The sequence below is a fragment of the Ranitomeya variabilis genome, chromosome 7 (genome assembly GCF_051348905.1).
Source record: "Ranitomeya variabilis isolate aRanVar5 chromosome 7, aRanVar5.hap1, whole genome shotgun sequence".
Taxonomy (NCBI): Eukaryota; Metazoa; Chordata; class Amphibia; order Anura; family Dendrobatidae; genus Ranitomeya; species Ranitomeya variabilis.
The window spans coordinates 226,611,289-226,629,677 of NC_135238.1; the positions used below are offsets into that span (position 1 = coordinate 226,611,289).

The window sequence follows — 18,389 nt, forward strand, 5'->3', positions numbered from 1 at the left end:
CCACTATTTACAATGTTCTATGCTCAAAAACTGACAAAACTCAATACATCTGATAATTAAAAGTCATTTAGTAACATAACGCTCATTTCCAGCCTTGACATCTTCAGCTCCATTGGTTTAGATGTACTCGAATATGTAAAACAAGAACATTAACACATTAGGTTTGATGTTATTTAAATGGATAAAGAACTGAAAATAATATTATTATGAACTATATCTGGAATCTGTTACACCAAAAAAGAGGAGGTCTGGACTCGGCAGCTATGGGGTCAGCAGAGCGTTGGTGACTTTTCTGCCGTTTGCTCTTCAGCACTTGGCCTCCGCTCAGTAACAGTATGGGGGTCTCCACTTTGTGGCTGAGTTGCTGCAGTTCCTTCCACTTCTCAATAATATCACTCACAGGTGATGGGGGCAGACACAGAAAGAAATGTCATGGATGGACTTGTTACCCCAGTGGCTCCTAATACAGGCCCGTAATGGTATCAGTGAGCTCCGCACCACCGGCCGCTTTGTCACATGGTAGTAAACGCTGACGGCAAGGAAGGAAGCTGGAGGTTATATACAGGGAGGCAACAGGATCGGATGTTATAGACTGTGGATAATGGGGCCAGATGTTATACTTCAGGGGGCAATGGGGCCATATGTTATTCATAGGAGGTGATGAAGCAAGATGTTATATTCCAGGGAGCGATGGGGCCAGACATTATAAACAGGGCAATGGGGCTAGATGTTTTACACCAGGGACAATAGGGCCAGATGTTTCACACCAGGGGCAATGGGGTCAGATGTTATATACTAGGGGCAATGGTGCAGGATATTATGTTCCAAGGTGCTATGGGGCTGGATTTTATGCACCAGGGAAATTGGGCCAAATGTTATGCACTGGAGACAATAATCCAGGATGTTATACTCCAGCGGGTGATGGGGCCAGATGTTTTACACCAGGTGCAATGGGGACAGATTGTTTATACTGAAGGCAAAGGGACTGAATAAGAAACCAAAATTCAATAACTATGATATGGCATCCAATACTTTTCTTCATATGGTGGAGATAGAAGAAAAATAAGGGGCTTTTATTGAGCTAAACATTGTGGATGCTCGAAACCTGTTTCCTGTTATTAACCTATAGCAAAAAAAGACTATGAACATTCATGTGCTGGAAACTCATTTAAATCCATCATTGCTTAAATTTTTTTAGTTAAATATTTCTTAACTGTAAAATTTGTCACTAGCTGAATGTAGAAATCTACTAATTTTTGGATTTGGCCCCACTTCTACATATAAACTTTAAGACCAGTAGAGGTTAAAGGACTATTTCCACAAACACAAGATATCCCCTTTCCATAGGTTCTTGGATATAGCTTTCTCATCACTAGGACCCTCAGAGAGACTGAGAACAGAATTCCGGAACCCAAAGAACAGAGATCTGCATATCTTCGTCTTGAATGGAGCAGAAATGCAGGTGTTCAACTTCCGCTTTCTACTCCATTCATTGTCTATGGGAGTCTTGGAGAAAGCCAAGTGATGTACTCAACTATTTTCTTCAGTCCCATTGATTAAATAAAGCATAGACAGAGCCCGCGCACCTCTGTACCATTCAAGACTTGGCTGCAGAGCCCCATTCTCATGGTTCAAGAGCCATGCTCTTGGGATCGCAAGAAGATCGGACCCCCAATTTATGCTCTATCCTATTGATAGGACTTAATTTGTATTTTTCAAATATCCAGGCAATGCCCAAGAAGCAGAATGTTATAACCTATGGTTTATCATGCTAGAAGACCATATAAACCAACCAATGTTACTTACTCTACCACCTGTCCATACAACTAATACTGTACCCTTCAAAGAAACGCTTGTCCTCAGCATGAATCAAATGGTAACATCGCTGCCTCTCCATCTCATGGAGTGGATCTCTTTCTCCATCCATTAAACTATGCTATATATCAGCATGAGCACAGTTTGACACACTTCAAACATGACTGAAGGAGTTGATAAATTTATCAACTTTAAGGAGAAAAAAAAGAGAAGGAAACAATTGGCAAATCTTAAAAGATGATATTCCAGGGGTGTCATGGAGAAGTGATGTCCTAGCTAGCAGTCTTAAGAGTCTTGTTCTGTTTAACTTAGAACATCCTATAAAAAGCAAAATCCTTCTTAAAGATTGTATTCAAGAAAGAAAAAGGAACGATCCCGCTGACAAAAGTCTGAAATCTTGTTTCTTTGAAAAATGATATAGATTCTTAGAGACTTGAGAAGTCAAAAGAGCATCCACCCTACTGACAAGGTTACCATTCATTTATTTCATATCATCCCATACTTCACTCAAGACTGGATTGTGTTCTGTAAGAAACGTTTATCTCCAGGTTTAATCTACAGGTTTCCAATAGGAGGTTTTCTGTAGGTGAAAGAAAGTCACTGTTTCAACTTAATAATAGAATCCAGGAAAGAAAGTAAACAGTGCGAATGTGACCCACATACATGGAATGAGACACTTTAAATAACAGTCAGGAACTGAGAGGCACAAGAGTCACCGGGTTCAAACAGAGGTCCAAATGAAATGAGGGTTGTATTCTTGCTAGATAAAAATAATAAACTGACCATACATGGTGAGATCCATCAATGGTCCAACAGGGAGTGACGTGCGTCCTGTAGAATAGAGAATTACAACCAATTATGGGTTATCCAGATACTCACAATGGGTTTAGGACATGATCCAAACCCTAAATTTAGATAGATAGATAGATAGTCCAAATATGTAGAAAGCAGAGGTGGCATTCACCAGTCTCGAAAATCCATGCTTTAATGAAGAAAACCTGCAGCAGTATTAAACACCGAGCTGGCAAACTAGGCTATTGTGGTTCTAGCGGTGCCGATCACTTCTTCTCCTTCATTGTGGTACATACATAGATAGATGGATGATAGATAGATAGATAGATAGATAGATAGATAGATAGATAGATAGATAGATAGATAGATAGATGGGAATAGATAAAATATCTTCCTCCTTCTGATCACACAAGACGCTGTTCTGTGTGGTACAACTGTCCTGTTACCTGTTTAGTCACGATCTGACTGTAAGAACTATGAATATGATTTGATTCCACACTTTATTTTTATTTTCTTCATATATTTCCAGCTCCTGTTACTACCTGTGATGAAAACGCTTTTATGTGCAACAACAAAATCTGCATCCCTAAGCAGTTCCTATGTGACCGCGATGACGACTGCAGAGACGGCTCTGATGAATCTCTGGAATGTGGTAAGTCATTCTACTGCAATCCGGATGTAATAAAGGAAATTTGCTTCTCAGTTCATGTTGGAGGTTAAAAAGGGAGATTGAAATGAATATTATTCAGTGTATGTGATGAAACCGACCTGGTTTATTAAGAACTGAATGGAATCCAAAACACAAAGAGCACAGTGGTGCACAACGAATCAGATCAACGTGGCCACAGCAGAGCATTATATGACCTGTCACCTAAACCTCCGACTACAGAACCTGAGCTGGGTCTACATAACTACCAACGCTGTTTTGGGGAATTTACAAATACTTACTTTAATCTTGCTTATAGATTTGCAGCAGCATACCTCACTCTTCCCATTAAAATTGAATGCACACTCATCCGAGCCGAGCATGCATGTGTATGGGGGAGCTGAGAGAGATCACTGACTGTTAAGCTAAGGTAAACAAACCTGCATTAGGGCAGCTATAATTTTTATCACAGATTATTAGTTAGTATCAGTAAAGTAATGTATGTACACAGTGATTGCACCAGCAGAATAGTGAGTGCAGCTCTGGAGTATAATACTGGATGTAACTCAGGATTAGTGTTGAGCGATACCGTCCGATACTTGAAAGTATCGGTATCGGAAAGTATCGGCCGATACCGGCAAAGTATCGGATCTAATCCGATACCGATACCCGATACCAATACAAGTCAATGGGACACAAGTATCGGACGGTATTCCTGATGGTTCCCAGGGTCTGAAAGAGAGGAAACTCTCCTTCAGGCCCTGGGATCCATATTAATGTGTAAAATAAAGAATTAAAATAAAAAATATTGCTATACTCACCTCTCCGACGCAGCCTGGACCTTACCGAGGGAACCGGGAGCCTTCTTTGCTTAAAATGCGCGCTTTTACTTCCTTCCGCGACGTCACGGCTTCTGATTAGTCGCGTGCCGCCCATGTGGCCGCGACGCTACCAATCACAGCAAGCCGTGACGTAATTTTCAGGTCCTCAATGCCTAATTCTAGGCATTAAGGATTTTAAAATTACGTTCCGGCTTGTGATTGGTCGCATCGCGGTCACATGGGCGACGCGACCAATCACAAGCCGTGACGTCACGGGAGGCAGGAAACGCGCGCATTTTTAAAATTACGTCACGGCTTGTGATTGGTTGCGTGCCGCCCATGTGACCGCGACGCGACCAATCACAGCAAGCCGTGACGTAATTTCAGGTCCTGAATGCAGAAATAGGCATCAGGACCTGAAATTACGTCACGGCTTGCTGTGATTGGTCGCGTCGCAGTCACATGGGCGGCACGCAACCAATCACAAGCCGTGACGTAATTTTAAAAATGCGCGCGTTTCCTGCCTCCCGTGACGTCACGGCTTGTGATTGGTCGCGTCGCCCATGTGACCGCGACGCGACCAATCACAAGCCGGATCGTAATTTTAAAATCCTGAATGCCTAGAATTAGGCATTGAGGACCTGAAAATTACGTCACGGCTTGCTGTGATTGGTCGCGTCGCGGCCACATGGGCGGCACGCGACCAATCAGAAGCCGTGACATCGCCGAAGTAAGTAAAAGCACGCATTTTAAGCAAAGAAGGCTCCCGGTTCCCTCGGTAAGGTCCAGGCTGCGTCGGAGAGGTGAGTATAGCAATATTTTTTATTTTAATTCTTTGTTTTACACATTAATGTTGTTTCGATACCGATACCCAATACCACAAAAGTATCGGATCTCGGTATCGGAATTCCGATACCCGCAAGTATCGGCCGATACCCGATACTTGCGGTATCGGAATGCTCAACACTACTCAGGATCCGTAATGTAATGTATGTACACAGTGACTGCACCAGCAGAATAGTGAGTGCAGCTCTGGGGTATAATGCAGGGTGTAACTAAGGATAAGTACAGGATCAGTAATATAATGTATGTACACAGTGACTGCACCAGCAGAATAGTGAGTGCAGCTCTGGAGTATAATGCAGGATGTAACTCAGGATCAGTACAGGATCAGTAATGTAATGTACATATGTACACAGTGACTGCACCAGCAGAATAGTGAGTTCAGCTCTGGAGTGTAATACAGGATGTTGCTCAGGATCAGCGCAGGATCAGTAATGTAATGTATGTACACAGTGACTGCACCAGCAGAATAGCGAGTGCAGCTCTGGAGTATAATACAGGATGTAACTCAGGATCAGTACAGGATAAGTAATGTAATGTATGTACACAGTGACTGCACCAGCAGAATAGTGAGTGCAGCTCTGGAGTATTATTAAGATTTACTATTATAGCGCTATTTATTCCATGGCGCTTTACATGTGAGGAGGGGTATACATAGTAAAAACAATTACAGTAATCTTAAGCAATACAAGTCATGACTGGTACAGGAGGAGAGAGGACCCTGCCTGTGAGGGCTCACAATCTACAGGGGATGGGTGAGGATACAGTAGGTGAGGGTGGAGCTGGTCGTGCAGTGGTTTGGTCGATCGGTGGTTAGGGTTCTAGGCATATCAGAAGAGGTAGGTCTTCAAGTTCTTTTTGAAGGTTTACATGGTAGGTGAGAGTCTGATATGTTGTGGCAGAGAGTTCCAGAGTAGGGGTGATGCGCGGGAGAAATCTTGTATCCGATTGTGGGAAGAGATAAGAGGGGAGTTGAAAAGAGATCTTGTGAGGATCGAAGGTTGCGTGCAGGTAAGTACCAGGAGACTAGGTCACAGATGTATGGAGGACACAGGTTGTGGATGGCTTTGTATGCCATGGTTAGGGTTTTGAACTTGGGCCTCTGGGTAATGGGGAGCCAGTTCAGGGATTGACAGAGAGGAGAGGCTGGGGAATAGTGGGGGGGACAGGTTGGATTAGTCAGGCAGCAGAGTTTAGAATAGATTGGAGGGGTGTGAGAGTGTTAGATGGGGAGGCCACAGAGCAGGAGGTTGCAGTAGTCAAGGCAGGAGATGATGAGGCCATAGACTAGGGTGTTTGCAGATTTTTGGTTAAGTAATGTACGAATCCAGGAAATATTTTTGAGTTGAAGTCAGCAGGAAGTTGAAAGGGCTTGGATATGTGGTTTGATGGAAAGATCATGGTCAAGGATTACCCTTACCAGTGAGCTTGTGAGACTGGGAGAGTGAGCAGCCATTTACTTTAATGGATTGGTCCATTGGGGGGTCGAGTGAGATGGGGGAAAGATGCTAAATTCTGTTTCATCCATATTAAGTTTTAGAAAACTAGTGGAGAAGAAATGAAATAGCGGGCAGACATTGTGAGATTCTGGTTAGTAGGGAGGTGATATCTGGTCCAGAGAGGTAGATCTGTGTGTCATCAGCATAGAGGTAATGCTGAAAGCCGTGAGACTCTATGAGCTGTCCCAGGCTGAAGGTGTAAATGAAGAAGAGCAAGGGCCCTAGGAATGAACCTTGCGGGACTCCGACAGATAGGGGATGAGGAGTGTTGTGGATTCTGTTTGTGGGCTCCCTCTGGTGGTTACTGCTGGTACTGGGTGACTTTGGTGGGTTGCGGCCTTTGGTTTCCACCTGTCCATCAGAGGCTGGGTGTTTCCTATTTTACCTGGCCTTTCTGTCATTCCCTTGCCGGCTATCAATGTATTCAGATGTGCTCTGTTTGGTTCCTGCCTACCTGCTCCCAGATCTTTCAGGATAAGCTAAGTGCTGATTTTCAGTTGTTTGGTTTTTTGTCCAGCTTGCTTATTATGTCTCTATGCTAGCTGGTAGCTCTAGTGGACTGAGGTTCTCCCCATGTGCCATGAGTTGGCACATGGGTTCTTGTAATCTCAGGATGGTTTTTTTGATTAGGGTTTTTTGCTGACCGCTCAGACCCCTTTTGTATCGTTCTGCTTTCTAGTTTACAGCGGGCCTCAATTTGCTGAACCTATATATATCATCTCTATGTGTGTGCCTTCCTCTCATTTCACCGTCAATACATGTGGGGGGCAACTATACCTTTTGGGGTTCATTCCTCTGGAGGCAAGTGAGGTCTTATTTTCTCTGCAGTACTAGTTAGCTCTTAGGCTGGTGCGTGGCGTCTAGAACCAACGTAGGCACGCTCCCTGGCTATCTCTAGTTGCGTTTGTCAGGCGTAGGGCAGCGGTCAGCCCAGGTTCCATCACCCTAGAGCTCGTCCGATATTTTGTATTACTTTGCTTGTCCCTTGCTATCCCTAGCCATTGGGATTCATGACAGTATAGCCGGCCCACAAAGTGTTAATTGTTTGGGCTGAAGCAGGAGAAAAAGAAGTGTTTAAGGGATTTTTTTTTTTTTTTTTCCTTCAGAGTTTTGCTGCCTAGCCCTTAATTGCTGTCTAGCTGCTTCTTACCTCCTCTTAACCCTTGAATGGCTCTGATATTAGCTGTTTAACATGGATGTCCAGAGTTTGGCTTCCAGCCTGAGTAATCTCGCGGCAAAAGTTCAAAACATACAGGATTTTGTTGTTCACACTCCCATGTCTGAACCTAGAATTCCTATTCCAGAGTTCTTTTCTGGAGATAGATCTACCTTCCTGAATTTCAGGAACAATTGTAAATTGTTTCTTTCTTTAAAATCTCGCTCCTCTGGAGACCCTGCTCAACAGGTCAGGATTGTGATATCTTTCCTGCGGGGCGACCCTCAGAATTGGGCATTTGCATTGGCACCAGGGGATCCTGCATTGCTCAATGTGGATGCGTTTTTTCTGGCATTGGGATTGCTCTATGAGGAACCCAACCTGGAGATTCAGGCTGAAAAGGCTTTATTATCCCTCTCTCAGGGGCATGATGAAGCGGAAATATATTGTCAAAAATTTCGGAAATGGTCGGTGCTTACTCAGTGGAATGAGTGCGCCCTGGCTGCTAACTTCAGAAATGGTCTTTCCGAGGCCATTAAGGATATTATGGTGGGGTTCCCTACGCCTACAGGTCTGAATGAGTCGATGGCTATGGCCATTCAGATTGATCGGCGTTTACGGGAGCGCAAACCCGTGCACCAGTTGGCGGTGTCTTCTGAACAGGCACCTGAGACTATGCAATGTGATAGAATTCAGTCCAGAAGTGAACGGCAAAATTATAGGCGGAAAAATGGATTGTGTTTTTATTGTGGTGATTCAGCTCATGTTATATCAGCATGCTCTAAACGCACTAAAAGGGTTGATAAATCTTTTGCCATTGGTACTCTGCAGCCTAAGTTCATTTTGTCTGTGACTCTGATTTTTTCACTGTCTTCCATTTCCGTCGATGCCTATGTGGATACAGGCGCTGCCCTGAGTCTTATGGATTGGTCATTTGCTAAACGCTGCGGTTTTAGTCTGGAGCCTCTGGAAGTTCCTATCCCTCTGAAGGGAATTGACTCTACACCATTGGCTATGAATAAGCCGCAGTATTGGACACAAGTGACCATGCGCATGACTCCCGTTCATCAGGAGGTGATTCGCTTCCTTGTACTGTATAATTTACATGATGTACTAGTGCTTGGTCTGCCATGGTTACAAACTCATAATCCTGTCCTGGACTGGAAAACAATGTCTGTGTTAAGCTGGGGATGTCAGGGGGTTCATGATTATGCACCTCCGATTTCAATCGCTTCATCTACTCCTTCTGAGATCCCTGTGTTTTTGTCTGACTATAGGGATGTTTTTGAGGAGCCTAAGCTCAATTCGCTCCCTCCTCATAGAGATTGTGACTGTGCTATAGAATTGATTCCTGGCAGTAAGTTCCCTAAGGGTCGTTTATTTAATCTGTCACTGCCAGAGCATACTGCTATGCGGAATTATATTAAGGAGTCCTTGGAAAAGGGACATATTCGTCCATCTTCGTCCCCTCTGGGAGCAGGTTTTTTTTTGTGGCAAAAAAAGATGGTTCCCTGAGGCCTTGTATAGATTATCGCCTTCTGAATAAGATTACAGTCAAATATCAGTATCCACTGCCATTATTGACTGATTTGTTTGCTCGCATTAAGGGGGCTAGGTGGTTCACTAAGATAGATCTTCGCGGTGCGTATAATCTGGTGCGGATAAAACAGGGTGACGAGTGGAAAACCGCATTTAATACGCCTGAGGGCCATTTTGAGTATTTGGTAATGCCTTTTGGACTCTCCAATGCTCCGTCAGTCTTTCAGTCCTTTATGCACAATATTTTCCGTGAATATCTGGATAAGTTTATGATTGTGTATTTGGATGATATTTTGGTGTTTTCTGATGACTGGGAGTCTCATGTTTTACAGGTCAGGAAGGTGTTTCAGGTTCTGCGGGCCAATTCTCTGTTTGTGAAGGGCTCAAAGTGTCTCTTCGGAGTCCAGAAGATTTCTTTTTTGGGGTACATTTTTTCTCCTTCTACTATTGAGATGGATCCCGTCAAGGTTCAGGCGATTTGTGACTGGACACAACCTACATCTGTTAAGAGCCTTCAGAAGTTCTTGGGGTTTGCTAATTTTTATCGTCGGTTCATTGCTAATTTTTCCAGTATTGTTAAACCTTTGACTGATTTGACTAAAAAGGGTGCTGATGTTGCTGATTGGTCTCCTGCGGCCGTGGAGGCCTTTCAGGAACTTAAGCGCCGGTTTTCTTCTGCTCCTGTGTTGTGTCAACCAGATGTTTCACTTCCTTTTCAGGTTGAGGTTGATGCTTCCGAGATTGGAGCGGGGGCGGTTTTGTCACAGAGAAGTTCTAATGGCTCGGTGATGAAGCCATGTGCATTCTTCTCTAGAAAATTCTCGCCCGCCGAGCGCAATTATGATGTGGGTAATCGGGAGCTTTTGGCCATGAAGTGGGCATTTGAGGAGTGGCGTCATTGGCTTGAGGGTGCTAAACATCGTGTGGTGGTCTTGACTGATCACAAGAATCTCATTTACCTTGAGTCTGCCAGGCGTTTGAATCCTAGACAGGCTCGTTGGTCGTTGTTTTTTTCTCGTTTCAATTTCGTGGTTTCATACCTGCCAGGTTCAAAGAATGTGAAGGCAGATGCTCTTTCCAGGAGTTTTGTGCCTGGCTCTCCTGGAGACTCTGGGCCTACTGGTATCCTTAGGGATGGGGTAATATTGTCCGCCGTATCCCCAGACTTGCGACGTGCATTGCAGGAGTTTCAGGTGGAGAAACCGGATCGTTGTCCACCAGAAAGACTGTTTGTTCCGGATGATTGGACCAGTAGAGTCATCTCCGAGGTCCATTCTTCTGTGTTGGCTGGTCATCCTAGAATATTTGGTACTAGAGACTTGGTGGCCAGGTCTTTTTGGTGGCCTTCCTTGTCTAGGGATGTGCGTACCTTTGTGCAGTCTTGTGAAGTGTGTGCTCGAGCTAAGCCTTGCTGTTCTCGGACCAGTGGGTTGTTGTTATCCTTGCCCATCCCGAAGAGGCCTTGGACGCACATTTCCATGGATTTTATTTCTGATCTCCCGGTTTCACAGAAAATGTCCGTTATCTGGGTGGTGTGTGACCGCTTTTCTAAGATGGTTCATTTGGTGCCCTTGCCTAAGTTGCCTTCCTCCTCTGAGTTGGTCCCTTTATTTTTTCAGAACGTGGTTCGTTTGCATGGGATTCCGGAGAATATCGTTTCTGACAGGGGATCCCAGTTTGTGTCTAGATTTTGGCGGACGTTTTGTGCCAAGATGGGCATTGATTTGTCTTTCTCGTCTGCATTCCATCCTCAGACGAATGGCCAGACGGAGCGAACTAATCAGACCTTGGAAACTTATTTGAGGTGTTTTGTTTCTGCTGATCAAGATGACTGGGTTGCTTTTTTGCCGCTGGCCGAATTTGCTCTTAATAATCGGGCTAGTTCTGCCACGTTGGTCTCTCCTTTTTTTGTAATTCGGGGTTTCATCCTCGTTTTTCCTCTGGTCAGGTGGAGTCTTCGGATTGTCCTGGAGTGGACGTGGTGGTGGACAGGCTACATCAGATTTGGAATCAGGTGGTGGACAATTTGAAGTTATCTCAGGAGAAGACTCAGCAGTTTGCTAATCGCCGTCGCCGCGTGGGTCCCCGACTTCTTGTTGGGGATTTGGTGTGGTTGTCTTCTCGTTTTGTCCCTATGAAGGTCTCTTCTCCTAAGTTCAAGCCTCGGTTCATCGGTCCTTATAGGATCTCGGAGATTCTTAACCCTGTATCTTTTCGTTTGGATCTCCCAGCATCGTTTGCTATTCATAATGTGTTCCATCGGTCCTTGTTGCGGAGGTATTAGGTGCCCGTTGTTCCTTCGGTTGAGCCTCCTGCTCCGTTGCTGGTGGAGGGAGAATTGGAGTATGTTGTTGAGAAGATCTTGGATTCTCGTGTTTCCAGACGCAAACTCCAGTATTTGGTTAAGTGGAAGGGTTATGGTCAGGAGGACAATTCCTGGGTGGTCGCCTCCGATGTTCATGCGACTGATTTGGTCCGCGCCTTCCATAGAGCTCACCCTGATCGCCCTGGGGGTTCTCGTGAGGGTTCGGTGACCCCTCCTCAAGGGGGGGTACTGTTGTGGATTCTGTTTGTGGGCTCCCTCTGGTGGTTACTGCTGGTACTGGGTGACTTTGGTGGGTTGCGGCCTTTGGTTTCCACCTGTCCATCAGAGGCTGGGTGTTTCCTATTTTACCTGGCCTTTCTGTCATTCCCTTGCCGGCTATCAATGTATTCAGATGTGCTCTGTTTGGTTCCTGCCTACCTGCTCCCAGATCTTTCAGGATAAGCTAAGTGCTGATTTTCAGTTGTTTGGTTATTTGTCCAGCTTGCTTATTATGTCTCTATGCTAGCTGGTAGCTCTAGTGGACTGAGGTTCTCCCCATGTGCCATGAGTTGGCACATGGGTTCTTGTAATCTCAGGATGGTTTTTTTGATTAGGGTTTTTTGCTGACCGCTCAGACCCCTTTTGTATCGTTCTGCTTTCTAGTTTACAGCGGGCCTCAATTTGCTGAACCTATATATATCATCTCTATGTGTGTGCCTTCCTCTCATTTCACCGTCAATACATGTGGGGGGCAACTATACCTTTTGGGGTTCATTCCTCTGGAGGCAAGTGAGGTCTTATTTTCTCTGCAGTACTAGTTAGCTCTTAGGCTGGTGCATGGCGTCTAGAACCAACGTAGGCACGCTCCCTGGCTATCTCTAGTTGCGTTTGTCAGGCGTAGGGCAGCGGTCAGCCCAGGTTCCATCACCCTAGAGCTCGTCCGATATTTTGTATTACTTTGCTTGTCCCTTGCTATCCCTAGCCATTGGGATTCATGACAGAGGAGAGAAGATTGTGTGCAAGTGGGAGACGCTGAATGTCCGGTCTGTTAGGTGTAACGAGATCCAAGATAGGGCCAAGTCTGTGATGCCAAGAGAAGAGTGGGTCTGTGGTAATAGGGAGTGGTCCACTGTGTCAAAGGCAGAGGACAGGACACTAGGAGGAGGATGACAGAGTTATATCGCTTCGCTTTGGCAGTTAATAGGTCATTGATGACTTTAGATAGGGCAGTTTCAGTGGAGTGATGCAGCCAGAGTCCAGCAGATTGTAAGTGGTCAAAGAGGGAGTGGGAAGAGAGGTGGGAGGACAGTTCAAGATGAATATGTTGTTCCAGTAGTTTTGAGGCATAGGGGAGAAGTAATATGGGGTGATAGGTAGATACAGAGGATGGGTCAAGAGAGCGCTTTTGGAGGATAGGTGTGATTGAGGCATGTTTGAAGCATGAGGGAAAACACCAGTTGTTAGTGATAGGTTGAAGAGATGGGTTAGGGTTGGGATGAAGACTGTGGTGAGGTTTGGGATGAAGTGGGATGGAATCAGATGAAGTGCACAGGTGGTGAGATGTGATCTTGAGAGAAGAGTGGAGGGTTGGTCTTCTGTAATGGTGGAGAAGTTGGTTTTGGGGGAGGAGGGCTGAGTAGTTATGAGGATTGGCTCTGGGGGTTGTAGGCCAAATCTTTGTCTCATATTATCAATCTTCTGCTTGAAGAATGAGGCAAAATCTTCAGCTGAGATGAGTGGAGAGGGAGGAGGTGCTGGGGAATGGAGGAGAGAATTGAAAGTGTAGAATAGCAATTTAGAGTTGTGAGACCGGGAGGATATGAGAGATGAGAAATAGTAATAATAATTTGCTGCAGCGAGTGTGGCCTTGAAAGTAGTGAGGAACTGTTTGAATGCAATGAAGTGCTCGTTAGAGTGCGATCTTTTCCATCTCCGCTCAGCAACTCTGGAAGCTCGTCTTAGTTCTTTGGTCAGGCTGGTGTTCCAGGGTTGTCTGTTGGTTTTGTGGGCTTTGGTACGTGTGAAGGCGCAACCGATTCCAAAGCTGCAGCTATTGTGACATTTTATTAAGCGGTAGCAGCATCCGGATTGTGTAAGGAATTTATGTCTGTAAGATGGAGAATGGATTCAGAAAATGAGTGTAGATCAATGTGTTACGATCTCTGCGAGGGTGTGCAAGTTTGTGGAGTGAGGACTGTAGACAAGGAGAGGAGAGGGAAGAGAATGCAAGTAGGTTGTGGTCAGAAAGAGGGAGCTGTGAGTTAGAGAGGTTAGATAGGCTGCAGAAGCAAGTAAAGATGAGGTCCAATGTGTGGCCATCTTTGTGAGTGACTGCAGAAGACCATTGAGCGAGGCCGAAGGAGGAAGCGAGAGATAGAGTATAATACAGGATGTAACACGGGATCAGTATAAAACACGCAGTCAAAATATTACTGTATGCTGAAGAAATTAATTTCTTCAGCATATAGTAATATAGTGAACTTAGTGAAAGCATCATATAGTAATATAGCATCATATAGCAATATAGTAAACTTATTGAAAGCATCAGAAATATTTAACCAAAACACTAAAAGTATCTTGGTGCAAAGAACAAAAACTCTGATGTGATAGTGACATTTTTCTTGATTGGTGGAAACACATTATGAGGAGTGAAGCTCTATATTTGATGTCAGCTCTATAACTGCCTATATGAATCAAATATGGGAAATGTCTGCTGTTCTCACACCTGCAATTATCTGCACATTACAATAAAGGCAGAACGCTCAGACATGGCCTGGCTGATTGACAGCTCATAATATGTCCTGGTCACCGTGAATGATCGGCGTCATCAGCCGCTGTGATTGGGATGGAGGATTATTGCGCCTTTTATGCACTCAGATATGATTGCCTCTCTAATGGCTCTCGTCATCCTGAATGGAATATTTTGATTTCGGTTACAGTTAAATGTTACATTTTAACTCTCTTCCTTGTGTTTAATCACCTTATGCCTTTATCTGTCATGTATTGGAGGTTTTGCTGGTGATATAGAATATATGTATCAATAAATGTTGTATGTTTATATCAGATATTTGGTAACACAATATTTTATATGTTTCTGTCTGTTATTCTTCCTTGTACTTAGGTTATCGTCAATGCGCCCCTGATGAGTTTATCTGTGGTGATGGTCGCTGCTTGTTGAATTTCCAGTGGCAATGTGATGGGGACTTTGATTGTCCTGATGGCTCTGATGAAGCGCCCCTGAATAGAAAATGCCAGAATACAGGTATGAAGCTCGAAGTATTCCTAGCTTTGTCCATGATGACATTGGTTCTACTAATTTTAGTATTTACTGACACAACCACCGTATTAGATGGTCATCACGCTGGGACCTTCACTGGGACTACACCTTACCAAACAATTCTTAGCACTTATTTGATTGGAGGGAACTAACACTAAGTGGAAGTAGGGTTAGCTATTAACCCTTCTTCAGGGTACAAGTAGACAGATACTGTCACAACTCTATTCTTGGGTGTCCCAGGACCAGGGGCTCCTTCCCTGTCCCTAAATCTAGGTGGCCCTAGCTCGCCCTGTTCTCCAGATTACTTCTGATGGTGAAAATGCATGTACCTTGCCTTAGCTCTTGAATCCGCTCACAGTCTGTACCCTTCCCCCACCCAGGTAAGAGGGGAGTAGTAGTGTACCGTAATACACCAACCAGACTAAAAAGGCAATATGAACAAGGGTAACGAAAAATACCAAACATACAAATATCATTACACATAACAGAGGTAAACATCGGTGAGTAGAGGATGGGGTAAAACCAAAGTAGGAGAAGAAAGGCAATTATCACACACTCAAAACTTTGCAACAGTAACAGATATTCCACCATCCGCCTATTCTAATAACCAGCAACAACAACCTCCAGCCGTGCAGCATAAGGTAGCTCTGATAATGAGTGCTAGCCAGGGTCCAGATTATATAGGAGATGGGAGTGGCTAATAGTGCACAGCTGAGAGACTTAATGCAGGAAAGCTTCCAGGAGCTCTCATCTGAGCAGATTAACCACTGCACTGCCAAAAGAAATTGACACAATTTAATACAAAGGTGAGGTGCTTTTAAATAGTGCAGGAATAGGAAAAATAAGAAGCTGAGGTCTTCTGGCTCCTCTCTAAAACCCGTAAACCCGAGACAGATACATAGTGTGGTGATTCAGGTAGGCATTAGGTAGCGTTCGGACAAGCAATGCGGTTTGGTTCAAGCAGGTACAGTTTTATTGCTTTATAAATCTCTAAGGGATTCCAAAAAAAACAAAAACAGCCTCTTCTGGGCACAAAGTATCACAGTAAATAAACAATTCATTTAGCAGGCACACATATGTTAGTGCAAGCTCACCCGAACAGATTACAGTCCTTTCTCCTGGAAAATACTTTACACACTGAAGAGGTATGATCTTACCAGTTTTGATATCTCTTTCATCCAGAAGCTTCAAGCACCATACAGAAGTGGTCAACTCCAGGCACAGTTCACACTGAACAGGCTGCAGCTTTCACACATTACTCTACAGCTGCAACACACAGACTGCTCAGTCTTTCTAGCTGACCCATGCAGTCTCCATTCAGAGAGTTAGCCTGGCTTGTTTGTCTCCCAGCTACAGCTCACATTTTGGCTGGTCACTCACCAGCTTCATCATACTCCACTCTTATCAATATCCAGCAGACTGACACAATGTGAGCCCATTTCCCGGCTCTTAGTCAAAGCTAGCTGTGTGCGTCTAATTAATACCTGCAGTGCTTGGATTTAACCCAGTCCTACCTGGCTTTGCTAGAATAGATAAATATCAGATAGATATATAGATTAATATTAGATAGATCTTAGATAGATAGATAGATAAATAAATATTAGATACATAGATATTAGTAAGATAGATAAATATTTAATACAGTGTATAGTTGGACGCTGTAGATAGATACTGTAGATAAATATTAGACAGATATTGTAGATAGATATTAGATAGATAATGTACAGTAGATAGATACATATTAGATAGACAGGCAGACATTAAATTGGTGAACTGTCCTATCGGGAATAGAGCATATCAGCCTTGAATTATCTGTTGAGTCCAAACATTCCAACCTCAAATACACCACAATTAAATCAATCTCTAGACATGTAAGATAGAATGTGTTGTGCGAAACTCTCATATATTATAATCTCAGATTTAATAACTAAACAATTTGTTTTGAGAAGTGAAATCATTAAGTAGAAGCTTCTAACAATGTTCATTTTCGTTGTTTCCTTCACCTTCTTCTAGAGAACAATTAGCCTACAGTAAATTTTGTTCTGCGGTTCTCGATGATCTCTCATTACAATCTCTATGAATCCTCATGGAACGCAAAGAAAGAAGCATTTTTTAACAAGTTAATAATCAGGCATCATAATTGCATTTCCCGCCGAGTCCCAAATGCTAATGTTGCAATATTCTTTAGACTTTTTCCTCTTTCTTTCCAGAACAGTCGTGCAACAACTCATCTTTTATATGTAAAAATGGAAAGTGTGTACCTGAGGGAGTTCTCTGTGACACCACGGATGACTGTGGAGATGGATCTGATGAGAGAGGCTGCCATTTAAATGAATGTTTAAGTAAAAGAGTCAGTGGTTGTTCCCAAGACTGTCAAGATCTCCCGGTTGGATACAAGGCTAGTAGTCAATATTTATAAGATTATGTTTGAAGAACACGTAGGAATGAATTATTCATGGGATTAATTTGCTTTCGGGGAAACTGTTGTCCTTCTTTTATCGTGTGGTCATGTGCACAGTGGTGCACTTGGTGTAAAATACTGGTTATTTTACATATGACAGCTCGCATAACGAGACTGTACTTAGACGTATTGACTGAATGGCCAGCGCCTGTCAATCTCTAGAGTAGATGTTTGGTGAGTATACCGATTGTGCTTGCCCAGACATACTGGAATATGTCTTTTCTGGTATTCATATGTATTATTTATATTCTTATTTGTATTATCCATTATTTATATTCTGAAGTTCTGTACACAAAATGAATGTAGTAAAATCATTTCCGGTGCCCAGAAGAGCTCATAAAGTAATGCATGTATCTCACACACTCGAGTACATACTAAAGCCAAATACTCTACGTGTAAGTGTTTGTGTAGTTAGGATGTATCGGAAGGAAATACTTTCTCAGCAATCTACAGTAGAAGTAATACTGCATAGGACTTGTATGCATTGTCCGTTTTGTGCATTGTCCCTTTAATTTGGCAACCATATCGGTGTGGATGTTCTCTATACTAAATTTTGGTGTTTTCTTGGGTTATAATTTACACTATGGATATGAGTACATGGCAATCAGAAAAGTTCTGGTCACTGGCACCATCGGATCATATCTGGTGGGACTAGAAGTGATGCAGAAGCACCGCATCACTGGTGGTGGTCTACATCAACCTGTCATGTAGAGTGTCTTAATGATGATTATGGGGATTAGATGCAATTCTTCTAAAAGATGGTGCAAATCAATTTCCAGGACCCTGTCCAGAGGTCACATCTGTAATCTTTCGTCATTAGTTGGGAGCCCTGCGAATTACCTCTTACCTGACAGCATATCTGACTCCTCTTTTGATTAGCCAGCCTGGTGTGATGTCATCGCGCCAAGACTGGTAATCAAAAGAAGAGCCTTTGATGACAGGAGATAGGAGATGATTCTCAGAGCTCCCATCCAACGACCACAGATTACCAATGAGGCCAATGGAGCAGATCAATTCACACTATCTCTATTTAGTTTTAAAGATCTGACACGTCCACCTTTAGCATGTGATTGGTACAGGTCTAGCAAAAGTATTCTTGACTCAAATAACACAGCACTTGGATATCAGTGCACTAAAAAAGTATATGTAGATCCCTGCCTTAACGTTGGTCAATGGCCTGTGTATTGTGTTAAATTATCTTAATCCTCTTAAAGAAGGACTGTCACTTGCTAAAA

General features: G+C 43.6%; 1 protein-coding gene across 5 annotated transcripts in view; it reads left to right on the top strand.

Moving 5' to 3' along the window:
• The window catches only part of LRP1B (LDL receptor related protein 1B), a 1,636,337-nt gene that overhangs the window by 1,389,513 nt on the left and 228,435 nt on the right, over positions 1-18,389 (top strand). For all 5 annotated transcript variants that reach the window (XM_077273024.1, XM_077273022.1, XM_077273019.1 and 2 more), the window contains exons 53-55: positions 3,137-3,259; positions 14,538-14,678; positions 16,904-17,091. In XM_077273024.1, coding sequence (XP_077129139.1) covers positions 3,137-3,259; positions 14,538-14,678; positions 16,904-17,091 — 452 coding nt within the window. The remainder of the gene's footprint in view (positions 1-3,136; positions 3,260-14,537; positions 14,679-16,903; positions 17,092-18,389) is intronic.